This window comes from Suncus etruscus, chromosome 9 (assembly GCF_024139225.1).
Source record: "Suncus etruscus isolate mSunEtr1 chromosome 9, mSunEtr1.pri.cur, whole genome shotgun sequence".
In the NCBI taxonomy this organism is placed as follows: domain Eukaryota; kingdom Metazoa; phylum Chordata; class Mammalia; order Eulipotyphla; family Soricidae; genus Suncus; species Suncus etruscus.
In genome coordinates, this window is record NC_064856.1 from 101,197,418 (window position 1) to 101,212,925 (window position 15,508).

A 15,508-nucleotide genomic window follows, 5' to 3' on the forward strand; every position below is an offset into this window, starting at 1 on the left:
ATTTGCCTTGCATGTGGCTGACACAGAATGGACCTGAGTTTGATCCCTGGCATCCTATATGGTCCCCCGGACCTGCCAGGAGTGATTTCTGAGTGCAGAGCCAGGAGTAACCACTGAGTACTGCTGGGTGTGGCCCCAAAACCACACACATGCAAGCCAATAGCACCTCAAGGATGATTTCAGCAAGCAGTTTGTTCAGTGCAGAATCTGTGCACCGGTTACATGACAACCCTGGACCAGAGGTTTCAAACTTACCTGGCCGTAACTGTCCCTTTTCAGAAAAAAAAAAAAAAAAGTAAAACTATTTAGTGGACCCTTGGAAATTTACCTTTTGGGTCACACCCGACAGCGCTCAGGGGTTACTCCTGACTCTACACTCAGAAATAGCTCCTGGCAGGCTCAGAGGACCATATGGGATGCTGGGATTTGAACCAGCTTCCTTCTGCATAGAAGGCAGACGCCTTACCTCCAGGCTATTTCTCCAGCCTCAGAAATTTACCTTCTTTAAGCAAAGAAAAAAATGTCCAATAGTTGTACCTGAAGCTGTCTGTACACCCCCCCACACACACACACACACAAGACTCCTCCTGGAGAACCTAACTTCAGAAATATTATCAGTGTCTTTTCTTTGGCCTTTGTGAAGAGCAAAAATTCCAAGCTGAGATGACTATTACCAGAAGCTACATTCTTCAGGTATAAGGAGGAATGGCTAGGAAAAGGGAAGAACCCAGGCCAAGAAGGATTTGGGGTGGAGAATACCAGAGAGAGTATAGGGGTAAGGTGCTTGCTTTGCATGTTGCTGATCAGGGTTCCATCCCACCACCCCATATAGTTCCCAGATCACCATCAGGAGTGATTCCTTAATGCAGAGCCAGGAGTAAACCCTGAGCACCACCCTTTGTGGCCCAAAAACAAAAAAGGATTTAGGATGAGGCTGGAGTGATGGTGCATTAGGTAGGGCACTTGCCTTGCCTTGCATGATGGTCAACCCAGGTTCAATCCCATAGGGTCCTGAGCATTACCAGAAGTGATCCCTGACTGCAGTTTAGGACTAAGTCCTAAGCACTGCCAGGTGGTGTGACCACAAAACAAAACTGAAAGGATTGGGATAAAGAATCAGTTCCATAAAGCAGAAGAAATTGGGGCAGTAGTTGAAATTCAGACTTAAGAACCTGGAGAAATAATACAGCAAGTAGGGCCGCTTGCCTTTTATCCAGCTGACTCAGGTTTGATCTTCACCATCCCATATGGTCCTCCAAGCACCACCAGGAATGATTCCTGAGTCTTCAGTCAGGAGTAACCCCTGAGCATCGCCAGCTATAATCCCAAACCCAAATAAATTCAGGCTTAAGAATTTAACCTGGGGCTGGAGAGATAGCATGGAGGTAAGGTGTTTGCCTTGCGTGCAGGACGGTGGTTTGAATCCCGGCATCCCATATGGTCCCCCAAGCGTGCCAGAAAGATTTCTAAGTGTAGAGCCAGGAATAACCCCTGAGTGCTGCCGGGTGTGACCCAAAAAAAAGAATTTAACCAGGGGACTGAAGTGATAGCACAAGCGGTAGGGCATTTTACCTTGCACGCGGCCCACCTGGGACAAACCCAGATTTAATTTCCAGCATACCATATGGTCCCCCAAGCATTTCAGAAATGATTTCTGAGTGCAAAGTCTTGAGCAACCCCTGAGCACCGCCAGGTGTGGCCCCAAAACAAAATAATAATCATAATAATAATAATCTAACCTAGGAAGTGTCCATGGAAAAGGGGTCCTGGATACTAAGGCTCAGAGAGGAAGGATCCTGAGATTTCATAGCAAGAGAAGACAGAAATGGAAAAAGTGAATGTCTGGGCCTGAGGCAAAGGGACTTTGGATATGGGTCATCCAGGAGGAGGTGGAAGAACAGACAGCCATCTGATGAACCAGGAAAGCTAAGTTTGGGGGCTCCTGAAGCTGACTTTGTGAAGACTAACAAGAGGCACTGGGGGGAGGAGGGGACACACAGCTAAAAGCTCTGTTAGAGGAAGAGCTGGCTGGTGAGGCCTGGGCCAGGGGAGGGAGGATTCTGGGAAATTTGAAGCAGGCTGTCCAGGTCACTGAATTATCATTGTGAAATATTCATGGGCCTTGGGTCCAGATGCTATTTCCGAACAGCGAGAGCAAGAGGCATGTGTGTGTGTGTGTGTGTGTGTGTGTGTGTGTGTGTGTGTGTGTGTATGTGTGTGTGTGCGAGCACACTTCAGGGAGGGACCCATGCCCAGGCACTCCCCGCTACCCCCCAGCCCAGACAGACCCACGGACCGTCGCGTGCACACCCACGCTAGCCTGCTAGTTCCTTCACACAAACTCACACAACGCTGAGCTGAAGAGCAGCACGTGTGGGCTTGCCGACACCCACGGGCCCCACAAGCAGGCAGCTGCACCCCAGATTCCAGCAGACACGCACAGCCACTCTGAGACAAGCCCTGTGCAGAGACTACCCTCCCCCAGAGATCTCTCCTGCTCAGACCCTGCCCCCCAACACTGCCACTCCCAGTCTCTGCAAAGCAAACCCCACCAGCAGCAGCCTTGAGTCATACACCCAGAAATAGGAAGGACAGCCAGGTTATCCAGACCCACCCCCCACTCATACCCACCAGTGATCTGCTGGGGAAACTGAGGCCCCAGGAGGAGAAAGTCCTTGTCCATGACTTCAGACCCCTGGAAGCTTCAAAAGCTCCATCTGCTCTGGGAATTTAGGAAGTGGGCTCACATATTGTTCATTCCTTTCCAGACACCCAGCAGTTAACTCCCCTTTTCTCTACTCTTTTCATTCTCCTGTCCCTCTCCCTTCCTCTCAGTTCCCCCTACCACCACCCTGCTCCAGCTCATTACCTCATGCCTAGAATAAAGGACAAAATAGAAAAAGGAAAAAAAAGAAAAAAAAGAAAAGCATCCTTTCTGGTTTTCCTATATTCAATCTCTCTGCCTCCCACCTAGCCTGCCCAGGGTAGCCAGACTAGAATTTGCATTACATCATCAGGAGCCTACCCTGGCTAGTGTCTGTCTACCTACAGGTTAAAGATAAAACACCTTAATGAATGAAGCACCAAAGCACCAAGGATCCCCTGGAGTCTGGAACCAACCACCTTTGAACTGTTTTTTATGTTTCCCTTCTGACTGTGTTCAAGACCTTTCCTCCAGCTAGAATGAAGGATGGCTTGGTGCTAGCTGGCCAGGAGTTTCCAAGCTCGTGGAAGCCACAAACTCACCTTAGACTTAAACTCTCCCTCAACCACCCCAAAATCCTCTTCTCCTCCCTCTTCTCCTCCTTCCTCTCCTCAGATAATTGCCCCCAGAGCCCTCCCTCAAGGTCAAAACTGCATTTCTTTAACCTTATCCATGGAGACGTTCTCTTACTGTCCTTCAAAACTGTGGGCAAGGCTCTGGGCTTGGGGCCCTCTCCAAGCAGATGGCTGCCCCCCACTGGCCACCTAGGGGGTTGCAGTCAGGTTCCATCAGTCCACGCTGAACACTGAGCATCAGCGGGGACAGAAGGACGCCAGATGACAAGGCTTACAGGCCCTTAAGCCTCTAAGGTTCTTATCATCGTTACAGCGCGGAGAGAGCTTCAGCTTTGCTTTCTGAGCAACTGAGCAGATTGTAGGACCCTAGTGAACCTTTCCTGCAAAATAACAAAAATTGGGCACTCCCTGGAGATAGTCTTGGAAGAAATGTGCCCACCCAGCTCTGAGAGGCCACCAAGCCAGGGACAGTCCAGGTGGCATGTCCAAGGTCCAGCGAGGGTCGGGTTTCCACATGAATATTTAATGCTTCCAACCAGACCTGTCAGATGTTCCGAAACCTGAGTGTCTCCTTTCATCCTGGACAAGATGCTCTTCCCTATTCCCAGGTCCCTTGGGGGTAGAGCAGGGTGGGAAGATGATTCTGGGGTACATGATCTAGTTATTGCCCCCACCTAGTCACTGTGTGACCTTGGGCAAGTCACTTAACCACTCTGAACATCCCTGCCACACACACTTTTACATTTTTTTTACGATAACCCAGAGGCAATAATAGCACCTGTCTAAATCGAGTTATTGTGGGGAGTGAGTGCAAGAACCCAGGAAAAGATGACCTATATGTTTGCTCTTATCTCTCAGTCCTGCCTGCCTTGGGTTTCCTTCCAGTGCCTTGCAAGGGATGGTGGTGGCACTTTCTTTGGGCAGTGGGGACTTTGGCACTGTTATTCTCCTAAGACCAAAGTCTTGTGGCCAGCCTAAAAATTGGGGAAGTTGAGAAGAGTCGGGTAGGATGGGGAAGGAAGCAGAGATGGCTGAACATGGAAAAGTAGGAGAGAGAGAGAGAGAGAGAGAGAGAGAGAGAGAGAGAGAGAGAGAGAGAGAGAGAGAGAGAGAGAGAGAGAGAGAGAGAGAGAGAGAGAGAGGAGTCTCTTTTTCCTCCATCCAGCTCCTTCCTCCATCCTTCCCTCTCATGTTTCTTTCCCTCTGTGGCACCTTCTCCAACCTGGGGTTCTTTCACTGGAACCCGAGGTGGTGGTGGTGGGGGACTGAGAACAGGACCGTGGGGGTAATAGAGCAAGAGGCAGCTGCCTTTGCCAGCTTAGCGATCCCGGGCACAGTTTCTAAAAATGAAGGTCTCTTACATCTGCGTGAGGTGAGAAGCTGCTAAAATGCAGATTCCGGCGGCGCCCTCAGCCCTCCTGCTGACTCAGACTTCTTGTGGGGAGCCCTGGAATGCGCATTTTGACGAGTGGGGGTGAGATGCAAAAAGCACACTTTAAAGGCTGAGAAACTTCGCACACGTGGGGGTGGTCAGTGGGGGGACAGAGAGGAGAGAGCGAAGAAATGTCAAGATCCACACACCTCCCCTCCCCACGCGCCCCCGCGCACACTTTGTGGGGGGAAAGTTCCAGACTGTGGCCTTCCCGTATGGAGGGCGGTTGAGAGCCGGGAGGGTGCGAGGACACCAGCTCAGATTCGGGGTGCAGGGGAAACACTAAAGATATGGAGGCCCCAAAGAAGCTGTCCCCGGAGAGAGGTTCCAGAACCCTCCCCTAACCTCGCATCAGTCTAGGGGCGCTGGGCCAGCAAGCCCCGAGGGTGAGGGGTTGGCTCAAGCGCACAGGTTTTGAGGTGCAGGTGCGGAGCCTCCCGCCCAGGCTGGAAATGGAGACCCCCAGAAAAGTTGTCCCCAGAGAGAGGTTCCAGAAAAGGTTCTAAGTTGGGGAAGATCCTGGATAAATCCCCCTAAACCCGCATCAGTCTGGGGGGCGCAGGGCCAGCAAGCCCCGAGAGTGAGAGAAACCAGAGAGTGGTTTCAGAAAAGATTCTGAGATGGGGAGATCCTGGACAAACCCCCCTCACCTCGCATCAGTCTGGGAGCGCAGGGCCAGCAAGCCCCGAGAGTGAGAGAAACCAGAGAGAGGTTTCAGAAAAAAGATTGAGATGGGGAGATTCTGGACAAACCCCCCTCACCTCGCATCAGTCTGGGGGCGCAGGGCCAGCAAGCCCCGAGAGTGAGAGAAACCAGAGAGAGGTTTAGAAAAGATTCTGAGATGGAGAGATCCTGGACAAACCCCCCTCACCTCGCATCAGTCTGGGGGCGCAGGGCCAGCAAGCCCCGAGGGTTAGGGGTTGGTTCAAGACTTTTGGGGTGCAGGTGTGGCGCCTCTCGCCCAGGCTGGCCGGGGTCCAGCATCCTCTGACCTCCCCACCCCCCCCGCACACCATCCACCCAGCCTCGCGTCCCCTCCTCATCTACATAAAGTTCCAATTAACACGTTTTTTTCCCTCTGCTATTTGCGAACCCTGAACTCGCTCCCAGCTCGGGAACCCGCTTCCCACCGCCCCCTCGGCCCCCGAGAGTGCGGCCCCCCATTAACCCTTGCGCCCCGGGAGACTCCCCAAGGTCTCCAAACGCGCGCGTCTCAGGGATGCGAGGAGAGCGCACGCAGGGCGCACCGCGGGGCGGCCGGTGTCCCCAAGGCCAGGCAGGGCGCACAGGGACAAAGGCAGGAGGAGCCCCCGTTTTGCGGGCAGAGCTGGGGAGGGGGCCCTTCTCCTGGGAGACTCGGGACATCGAAATTCCTCGTTCCTCATCCTCCAGCCCCCGCACCCCTCCTCCTCCCCGCCGCGTCCCCTCTCCCCTCCCCAGCCATCTGTTCCACTGCGCAGCGCCGCGACAAACACGGCTCAGCGCGTTTCCGCCCCTGCCCAGCCCCCTCCCCAAGCTCCCCACCCCGGGAGGTGGGGGGACCCCCCCTCCCGAGACACGCCTGCCTCTCTTCCCGCACCCCGATCCCAGGCCAGGCCGGCGTCGAGAGACGCGCGCAACGCACACGCGGCTGGAGAGGATCTCGGAATAGTGGGGGGTCGGGGAGAAGCGGGGTCTTCTCCTAGGAGGGTCGCTGACCAAAACCATGGGAGAGGTCCGGAGGGGGAGCGCAGGCTGAGCCTGTGATGGGATAGGGAGTGGTAAGGGGTGCGGTTTTCTTCCAGGGCGGGGTGGGCTTGGCCGCCGCACCCCAATTCCGCCCGCCCGGTGGTCCACCGAAGATACTCTGCAACCTTCACCTTCACCAAACTCTTTGGGGGGGCGGGGGTGGAACAGTTGGTGGTGTTCAAGGGTTGCTCCTGGCTCTGCACTCAGAGAACACTTTTTACTGGGCTGGGGGGACCATATGGAATGCCTGGGATTGAATCTGGCCAGGTCTACTGAGGCTAGCTCCCTCCCTGCTGTGCTATCTCTTGGGGGGCAAAGGGGGCCCATCAAAATCAAAGTCTTCATAAAGGCCTGGAAGACAGAGGGGCAGAGGGCGGTGAGGGGGAAGGAAAGGAAGGAAGGAGGGAGGGAGGGAGGGAGGGAAGGAAGGAAGGAAGGAAGGAAGGAAGGAAGGAAGGAAGGAAGGAAGGAAGGAAGGAAGGAAGGAAGGAAGGAAGGAAGGAAGGAAGGAAGGGAGGGAGGGAGGGAGGGAGGGAGGGAGGGAGGGAGGAAGGGAGGAAAGGAGGGAGGAAGGGAGGGAGGGAGGGAGGAAGAAAGGGAGGGAGGGAGGGAGGGAGGGAGGGAGGGAGGGAGGAAGGAATAAAGGGAGGGAGGAAGGGAGGGAGGGGAGGGAGGGAGGGAGGAGGGGGGAGGGAGGGAGAGGAGGGAGGGAGGAGGGAGGGAGGGGAGGGAGGGAGGAGGGAGGGAGGGGAGGGAAGAAGGAGGAGGGAGGGAGGGGAGGGAGGAAGGGGGAGGGAGGGAGGAGGGAGGGAGGGGAGGGAGGGAGAGAGGAAGCCTGGAGTCTGGGATCGGCCCTGTGACTCATTCTCTCCAGAAGTCTCTTCTCTTCTGCTAAGTGTTGACCTTTGTCCTTAACTTCCAAAGGGAATTTGGTCTTTCATTGTTCACACTTGGGGGTTCACCAAAGGTGATAAATCTTTTATGAATCCAAGGAGCTTAGGATCTCCTTGCCTGGCCCCTGCCCCTGCTCCAGGATGCCTGTGACCTTGGACTTCAACCTTTCTGGGCTTTCCTGGCCTGCAAAAAAAAAAAAAAAATTAGATCCACCCAAGATCGTGCTAGGATGAAGCAGTGAGATCTGGGATGGTCGGTCCCCAGTACTGCTGCTTTCCTGGGGTGACCTCAGTGGCGCAGACCTGGGCTAGGCAAGGGCTCAACAAGGCAAGGCTTCCTGAATCACCCAATCTTCCAGAAATGATGTCTCCTCTTCAGGGGGGACTGTGCTAGCTTCTCCAATTCAAAAAAAGAAAAAAAAATACTCAAAGTGAATGTAAATCTAGTTAACAATGCAGCTCCAGATTTGCATGAAGCTTTAAGATAAAGCAGGAGGCTGGGAGAAAAAAATGAAAAAGTGTTACTTTCAATGGGCCTCCAGGGAGAATAGGCCTGAGTGCTCCTGAGCTTCTGTTCTAAAGTCTCCAGCCCCTGGTGGCCTGATGGAGGAAGCCAGGCTTCCCTGGGGTACCCCCAAACCCTGGGGAGTGGAGGAGTGGCAGAGGGTAGGCCCCAGACTCCCCGCAGACAGGGCAGAGCTGAGAACAGGGAGGTAAGCCAGCCAGACAGGACAGGTCAGGCTGCCACTTGAGGTGCCCTACTTAATGCCCAGCTAAGCTTGGGTGAGGAAGAGGCTGGGCTGTGGGAACCCCCCCACCCCAACCCACCCCCGCAAAGACACAGGCACACACCAACCCGTCTCTCACTTCCCTTTTTATTTCCTCTAAGACCTGCAAGCAGCAGCACCAGGGAGGGAACCGGCCCTCCAGCCCCTGGAAGGGGCAAACCCCAACCCCATAACACACACAGCCAGTACCCAAAGGATTGTTGCACACACACACACACACACACACACAACACACACACACAACACACATACCCCACATGGCTAGGACTATTTTTGCAGACCCCAGAGCTGGAAAAGGGCAGCCCCTGGCTAGCCACTGGTCCCCCCCAGGAGGAAGAAGGCCCTGTTGGTAGCACAGGGCTGTCTTCTTTCAATGGAGCGTTGCTTTGGGGGGGGAACTTTTTTTTTTTTTTAGTTTTTAATGTTTTTTTTTTTTTCCCTTTTAGCAAGTCCCTACAAAAATAGAACTTCTCTGGTATTTATAAATCCAGGGGCCCTGGCGCTGCGTGTCTGGTACAGGTAGAAACGCCGTGGAAGGCATCCCCAGTGGTTGCTCCGGGTCCAAGCTGCTTGGCCTCCATGGCCCCTGGGTTGACAGCATTATGCCTTCAGGGGCCGCTCCCAGTCATTGGCAGTCTTCTTGTACACCCTTTGCAGTTTGGTGCGGTAGTAGAAGAGGTAGGAAGGCAGCAGGAATCCCAGGAGAGAGAAGAGCAGGAGGCCCAGATTCATCTTAAGGACAAAGAGAGAGAGATGTCAAGACCCCTCCTGGGAAGCTCCTGATCTCTGAACAACCCAGAGAAGGTCCTGCATAAAACAGTATTCACCACCACTGATCCTTGCATTCAGAGGCTCCGTGTATGTGTGTCTGTGTGTGTCTATGTGTGTCCATGCACAAGTATGTGTGTGTGTTAGTTTATGTGCCACATCTCAAGGATTACTGGGGAACCATATTGGTTGCAGGAATCAAACACTGGTCGATCACCCTACCCACTGATCTATCTCTCTGGCCCCCAGAGGCTGATCTGAACACTTGACATTGGTGCCTACCTGGTATGGGACCTTGTGAGAGTACCAGCCCTATGGGCTGTAGAAATGGGGCTTTCTGGATTGGGAGCCTGTGTCTTTGAGGCAGCTAAGTGATGGGTCCCCCACCAGGAGAGTTGAGAGTGGTTCCAGGGTGCCTTCATACAGCTGATATGCTGCTGGAAAAGACAGGCTCTGGAGGCCTAGGGAAGGGGGGCCCTCAAAAGCTGGCACATGGCTGATATCTGTTCTGTGTTCTGAACTGGAAGGCTTAGGGCAAGTCAGCTCAACTCTGAGTGTCCCCTTCTGGGGGATGGAGAGTATTGTGACAAAGATTAAGCAGAGGAGGTGACTTGGGCACAAAGCCCCTAAGAACTAGGTTTACTAAGTAGCTCTCGGTCATAAGTGGTTGGGAGGGTGGGGTGGTGGGAATTGGGGTAGAGGTAGCAGTGAAGGGAGCAACACTCAGAGTGCATCAATGGATAAACCTGGAGGCCAGAGCAATAGTTCAGCAGGCAAGGCACTTGCCTTGCACATGGCTGACCCAGGTTTGCTCCCCAGCATCCCATAAGGTCTTGGGAACCCACCGGGAGTACCCCCTGAGTGCAGAACCAGGTGTAAGCCCTGCCAGGTGTGACAACCCCCCCCCCCCCGCCAAAAAATAAAAACAAAAAGAGATGTACCTACGGAGACAGAGAACCACTCCAGAAAAGTCTTTCCAGGTCTACAGGGTTTGAGCAGAGGGGGGATCCCTTTTCCAGGGGGTGCTTGAGGGGATCCTGCATGGGGTGGGGCAGGACTGGCCCTCTCACAAATCCCCTGGGAGATTATTCATACAGACTTCTGGGCCGAAACCATAAGAGTGGGGAGGATGCTCACCTCACACATGACCAACCCAGGTTCAATCCCTGGCACCACGTGTGGTCTCCCAGCTCTGCCAGATGTGACCCAAAACAAACAAATGAACAGGAACAGAGTCCTGGGGCTGGAGCACAGCAGGTAGGGCATTTGCTTTTGCACATAGCCAACCCAGATTCGATCCCTGGCATCCCATATGATCCCCTGAGCCTGCCAGGAGTGATTTCTGAGAGCGAAGCCAGGAGTAATCTCTGAGCAGTACTGGTGACTCCCTCCCAAAAAAAGAAAATAAACAGAATCCTGGAACCAGGCAAGGGAGACAGGTTCATAACAGGAGGACCTGTAAGACTATGAGGGAGGGGTTCTGATGGCAGCAAGCTGGGGAGCCCCAGATTAGAGGAGTAGGGAAGCCGGCCCCCAGACACTCACATAGAAGGCGTCTCCTTTCAGGGGGCCCGTAATGACCATGAAGAGCGGGTGCTGGAGCAGAGCGAACATTGCACTAATGAGTGACTGCAGACCAGTCAGTGTCCCAAAGTGGTTGGATGGAAACCTGGAAGGAGATCGGGTGGGACATGAGCGGGGTGTGGGTGGGGAAAAAAGGGGGAGGCCAGGTGTCCCTACCTTGGGCTCCATAGCCTCCTGGCCTCTCCTGCCTCCCATGTTTCCACACTACTCTGGGTTATCTAGACAGGGTGGCGGTTAAGAGATTAGGGTGTAGGAGTCAGAGAGATAACTCAGCGGGAAGGGCATCTGCCTGGCATTCAGCTGACCTGGGTTCAACCCCCAGCATTCTGTATGGTCCCTCAAACCCACCAGGAGTGATTCCTGAGCACAGAGCCAGGAGTCACCCCAGAGGAACTTCAAGAGTGGCCCAGAAACAAGCTGAGTTCAAAGTCTGTAGAGGTCAGCAACATAGGCATACAAGAGGTCGCAGGTATGATCCCCAGTACCATCAAATGTAGCTGTGGTGACCCTCTGCCCAGAACTATATTATCAAGTCCTAAGCCCTGGCCCTCTGGCTTGAGTTGCCAAAAATCAGCAGAAATGGCCCCTGGTCACTCTGAGCACTGCTTGGGAATCATACCCCCCAAAAAAAAAAATTTCAAGAGATCCTGAGGGATAGGACAGTGAGTAAGGCACTTGCCTTGCAGATAGTTGACCCTGGGTTTGATTCCTGGCACCCCATATGGTCTCCCAAACACTATGAGGAGTGATTCCTGAATGCAGAGCCCTAAGCACTGCCAGGTGTGGCCCAAAGAAACAAATAAAAAACTCTTAAGACTCTGCTTGCACAAGTTCTTGGGTCGATGGTGTCCATGCTGGGGCTTCAGGGCCATGGAGTGTTTCCTGACACCTATGTGTGTGAGAGAAGCAAGTAGCCAGCTTCCTGCTAACACTGACCCCACTTGCCATTCTGTCTCCTGCTCCACGTAGCTGGGAGCCTCAAGAGAGCTCTGTTCTGGCCCAGAGCCCTGCACTGTTGGGTAGGCAGCATGAGGCCATGTGCAAAAAATTTACATGGGGGGCCGGAGAGATAACACTGTAGCACGGCATTTGTCTTGCATGCGGCTAACCCAGGAGGGACCCAGTTTGATTCCTAGCATTCCATATGGCCCCCCAACCTGCTGGAGCTGATTTCTGAGTGCCAGGAATAGCTCCTGAGTAGCCCCTAAGTGCTAATGGGTGTGGCCCAAAATCCAACCAAACAATCAATCAATAAAGTTTAAAAAAAATACAAAGAGAGATAGCATGGAGGTAAAGCGTTTGCCTTGCATGCAGAAGTACGGTGGTTTGAATCCCCCGATTCCTTTCTTTCTTTCTTTCTTTCTTTTTTTTTGGGGGGGGGAGGGGTCACACCCGGCTGTGCTCAGGGGTTCTCCTGGCTCTATGCTCAGAAATCACTCCTGGCAGGCACGGGAGACCATATGGGATGCTGGGATTCACACCACTGTCCTTCTGCATGAAAGGCAAAGGCCTTACCTCCATGCTATCTCTCCGGCCCCAGGGGTGATTTCTGAGAGTAGAGCAAGGAGTAGCCCCTGAGTGTTGTTGGGTGTGACCCAAAAAATTTACATAGGAAACCCAGATATTTCAACAGGGCTGGGGAGGACAGAGTTCTGTTTCTCTGTCTATCTGTTTCTGTTTCTCTATCTGTTTCTGTTTCTGTTTCTCTCTCTCTCTCTCTCTCTCTCTCTCTCTCTCTCTCTCTCTCTCTCTCTCTCTCTCCTCTCTCTCTCTGTCTGTCTCTCTCTGTCTCTCTCTCTGTCTCTCTCTCACTCTCTCTCACCCTTTCCCCCCACCTCATTTTTTGTATACACTTAGCAGTGTTTAAGTGTTTAATGATGTCTCCTAATTTGTGCTCAGGGAGGATAGAACCAAGCCTCCAGCACATACTCCAGCCCAGAGCCGAGTCTCTGGCCCCACCTCTGTCCTTTAAACCAGAGTTTTTCAACCACTGTGCAGCGGCACACTAGTGTGCCATGAGATATTATCTGATGTGCTGTGGAAAAAATTCCAATTTCATCCATAACATGCGGCTTCGGCCCACAAATAGACCAATCATTAGATTGAGTAAGTAAACAGAAATATGAACAATTATAAAACACTATTATTTCATAATAAAGTAATTCTAAAATAATTCCTTGTGTTTATTTGACTCCTATTTAAGAGAATTACTTTATATATAGCCAATATAGGCACAGTTCAATTTTTTTAATACTTTCTAATGGTAGTGTGCCTCATGATTTTTTTTTTCATGAAAAAAGTGTGCCTTTTCACAAAAAGGTTGAAAAACACTGCTTAAATTACACTTGCAAGCCTTGATCCCTGGTATCCCATATGGTCTTGTCAGCCTGCCAGGAGTGATTTCTGAGCGTAGAGCCGAGTAACTCCTGAGCACTGCTGAGCACTGCTGGGTGTGGTCCCCAAAGCAAAAACAAAAGACTACTCTAGAAGCTCCTACTGTGTTCAGATACTTTTGGAGGCTTGTGGTAAAACAGTGCCGGCACCCACCAAGATGCCATCACACACTAAAGGGGCTGTGGCACCAGACCAGGAAATGGGGACCCTGCAGAAATCAGTGAGATCGACAGGAAAGGAGCCCTGAGAAGGAGCAGGTGCCCTTTGAGCCTGTTGCCAACCTTGGATTTGCCCCTGAGCAGTAACCTCTGGAAAGCTACCATGTTTTCTTGACTTTTTTTTTTTTTCATTTTCTTTATATTGATGGATTGTTTTTTGGTTTGGGGGCCATGCCCAGCGATGCTCAGGGCTTACTCCTGGCTTTGCACTCAGGAATCACTCCTGGTGTGGAGAAAGAAAGGTGCTTGGGGACAGCAGTGAGACCGACAGCCAGGGAAGGCCACACCAACAAGGACAACTGGGTAAAGACCTGAGGAAAGTGGCCGTGGGGAAGCTATCTGCAGGAGAAATTAGTTGTAGCAAGAAGACAGGCAGCACAGGCTTGGAGAAGGGCCAGGCTTGGCTGAAGTTTCTGAGCAGAGGGCCAGGAGCTGTATGACTGGGATGGGGAGGTAGAGGGGGGTGGAGGTCCTGGGCCCCAAATCTCAAAGTCCCCAGCCACTGGTTTCTCTAAGACAGAGGGGGCGTGGTGACACACAGAGTTATTTCCTAACAGGTGCTTCCAGCTCTTGCGTTAAAAATAGATGGAAGGAGAGTGAGGGCAGGCGTGGAGATGGATGGAATCCGAGGCTGTAGGGGAGGTGTGGGGGGAGTCAGGGAAAAGAGGGTGTTGGTTGGACCTGGGAAGAAGCCAGCAGGAGGTGGTGGCACTCACAGGGTGAACAGATGCATGCAAGGCATAACCGTGAGGTGGCATCAAGGTGAGAGCTTAACCCAACCATGCTATAATCTGGTTGGTGTGGTGTGGCCGGGATCCCCAAGGGAGGGCTCCATGCTGGCCCAAAGCCCTGCACTGACCTGACCCTCATTAGTAAGTATTGGGTTGGCAGCATGTGGCCATGGAAAGCAGAAAAAAATGGGAAGGGCACCAAGCATTGGGGTAATGCAATGCAAAAAAAGTTACATAGAAAACCCAGAAATTTCAACAAAGCTAGGGGAGGGATAGATAGAGTTCCAAGTTCATCCCACCAAGTCACTCAGTCAGATATGGATTTGACCAACAGGCCCCTTTGCAGAAAAAATAAGACATCGCCCAACACCCCTCTCTAAATAAATGTACCTTTTTTACATGAGCAATTAGAAAGTACCCCACAAAGATATCACCATCATCATTGCAGGGCTCCTGGGAGCAGAATTCTGAAACTGGGGTCCCATCATGATAGGCAGGCAGAGATTGCCTCAGTAAAGGTCATCCTGGCTTGGAATAACTCAGAGGGAGCTATGCACCCCATACTTCCAGGACACCTCCACTCTGGTGGTTCCAATCTTCTCAGGAAGCTGGTGAGGGGTTTCCAATTTGGGGGTGGTATGCAGAGGTGAATGAAGGGAAATGGGACCCTTTGGACTCTGGGGTTCTTTGGGTAGGTGGAGGAAATCCCCAAGGGAAGCTGGGGAGCCTACTCACACAGCAGCATAGAGGCCCCCGCAAGCCGAATGGTAGAAGCCACGAACCATGGTGTGCAGGACAAAGGTCACGAGCTAAAAGCAAAAAGAGAAGATTTGGGGCTCGGAGTGACAGCACAAGGGGAGGGCACTTGCCTTGCATGCAGCCAACCCAGGTTTGATCCCTGGCATTCCATATGGTCCCCTGAGCCTGCCAGGAGTGATTCCTGAGCACAGAGCCAGGAGTAACCCCTGAGCACTACTGGGTAAGGCTCTAAAACAAAAAGTGAGAGAGAAAACTAGAGAGACAGACAGACAGACAGACAGACAGACAGACAGACAGACAGACAGACAGACAGACAGACAGAAGGAAGAGAGAGTGGGGTGTGAGAAACAGACAAGAGAGGTGAACCCCTCAGTCAACTCTCTCACCTAGAAACCCTTCCTGAAGGACACCCCCCAGATGGACAGGACTGAAATAGACCCCCCCAGAGGTGAGGGGGGCCCAGAGTGAGTACCTGAAGATGTAGGTTATTGATGAGACAGGTGATGCCAAACCCCACGAGCAGGATGTTGGTCAGCACAAAGGCGTTGATGGCATTGGTGAGCTTCTGGATTTTGCGGTAGCGTGGTCTGGCTGACTTGTTGGCACTCCCATCCCTGAGTGGAAGCACCGTCAGCAACTTTGCTTTGATTCCCCCCAGCCCCAGCCCTCCATGTGCCCTCATCACAGAGAGGGCAGAAAGAGCAGGAAGGGGAAGACCAATCGCATAACATAGTACATTTGCCTTGCATGGGACTCCGGTTTGATCCCCAGCATCCTTTATGGTCTCCCGAGCCTATCAGGAGTGATTTCTGAGTGCAGAGCTAGACCCAAAAACAAAACAAAAAGGAAAGAAAAAAGAAAAGAACAGGAAAACATTCTCCACCTGGGGGTTCTCAAGATACAGCAGTACCAATTCTGCCACTGCCCCAGGCAC

At 52.6% G+C, this 15,508-nt stretch overlaps 2 protein-coding genes across 2 annotated transcripts in view; both read right to left on the reverse strand.

Moving 5' to 3' along the window:
• SSRP1 (structure specific recognition protein 1) overlaps positions 1-15,508 on the reverse strand; it is a 1,220,984-nt gene that overhangs the window by 155,844 nt on the left and 1,049,632 nt on the right. The window lies entirely within an intron of this gene.
• SLC43A1 (solute carrier family 43 member 1) overlaps positions 8,381-15,508 on the reverse strand; it is a 38,382-nt gene continuing 31,254 nt past the window's right edge. Inside the window, exons 12-15 of the mRNA XM_049779649.1 lie at positions 15,047-15,188; positions 14,551-14,624; positions 10,434-10,557; positions 8,381-8,852 (exon numbers count right to left, since the gene is read on the reverse strand). Coding sequence (XP_049635606.1) covers positions 8,721-8,852; positions 10,434-10,557; positions 14,551-14,624; positions 15,047-15,188 — 472 coding nt within the window. The 3' untranslated portion in view covers positions 8,381-8,720. The remainder of the gene's footprint in view (positions 8,853-10,433; positions 10,558-14,550; positions 14,625-15,046; positions 15,189-15,508) is intronic.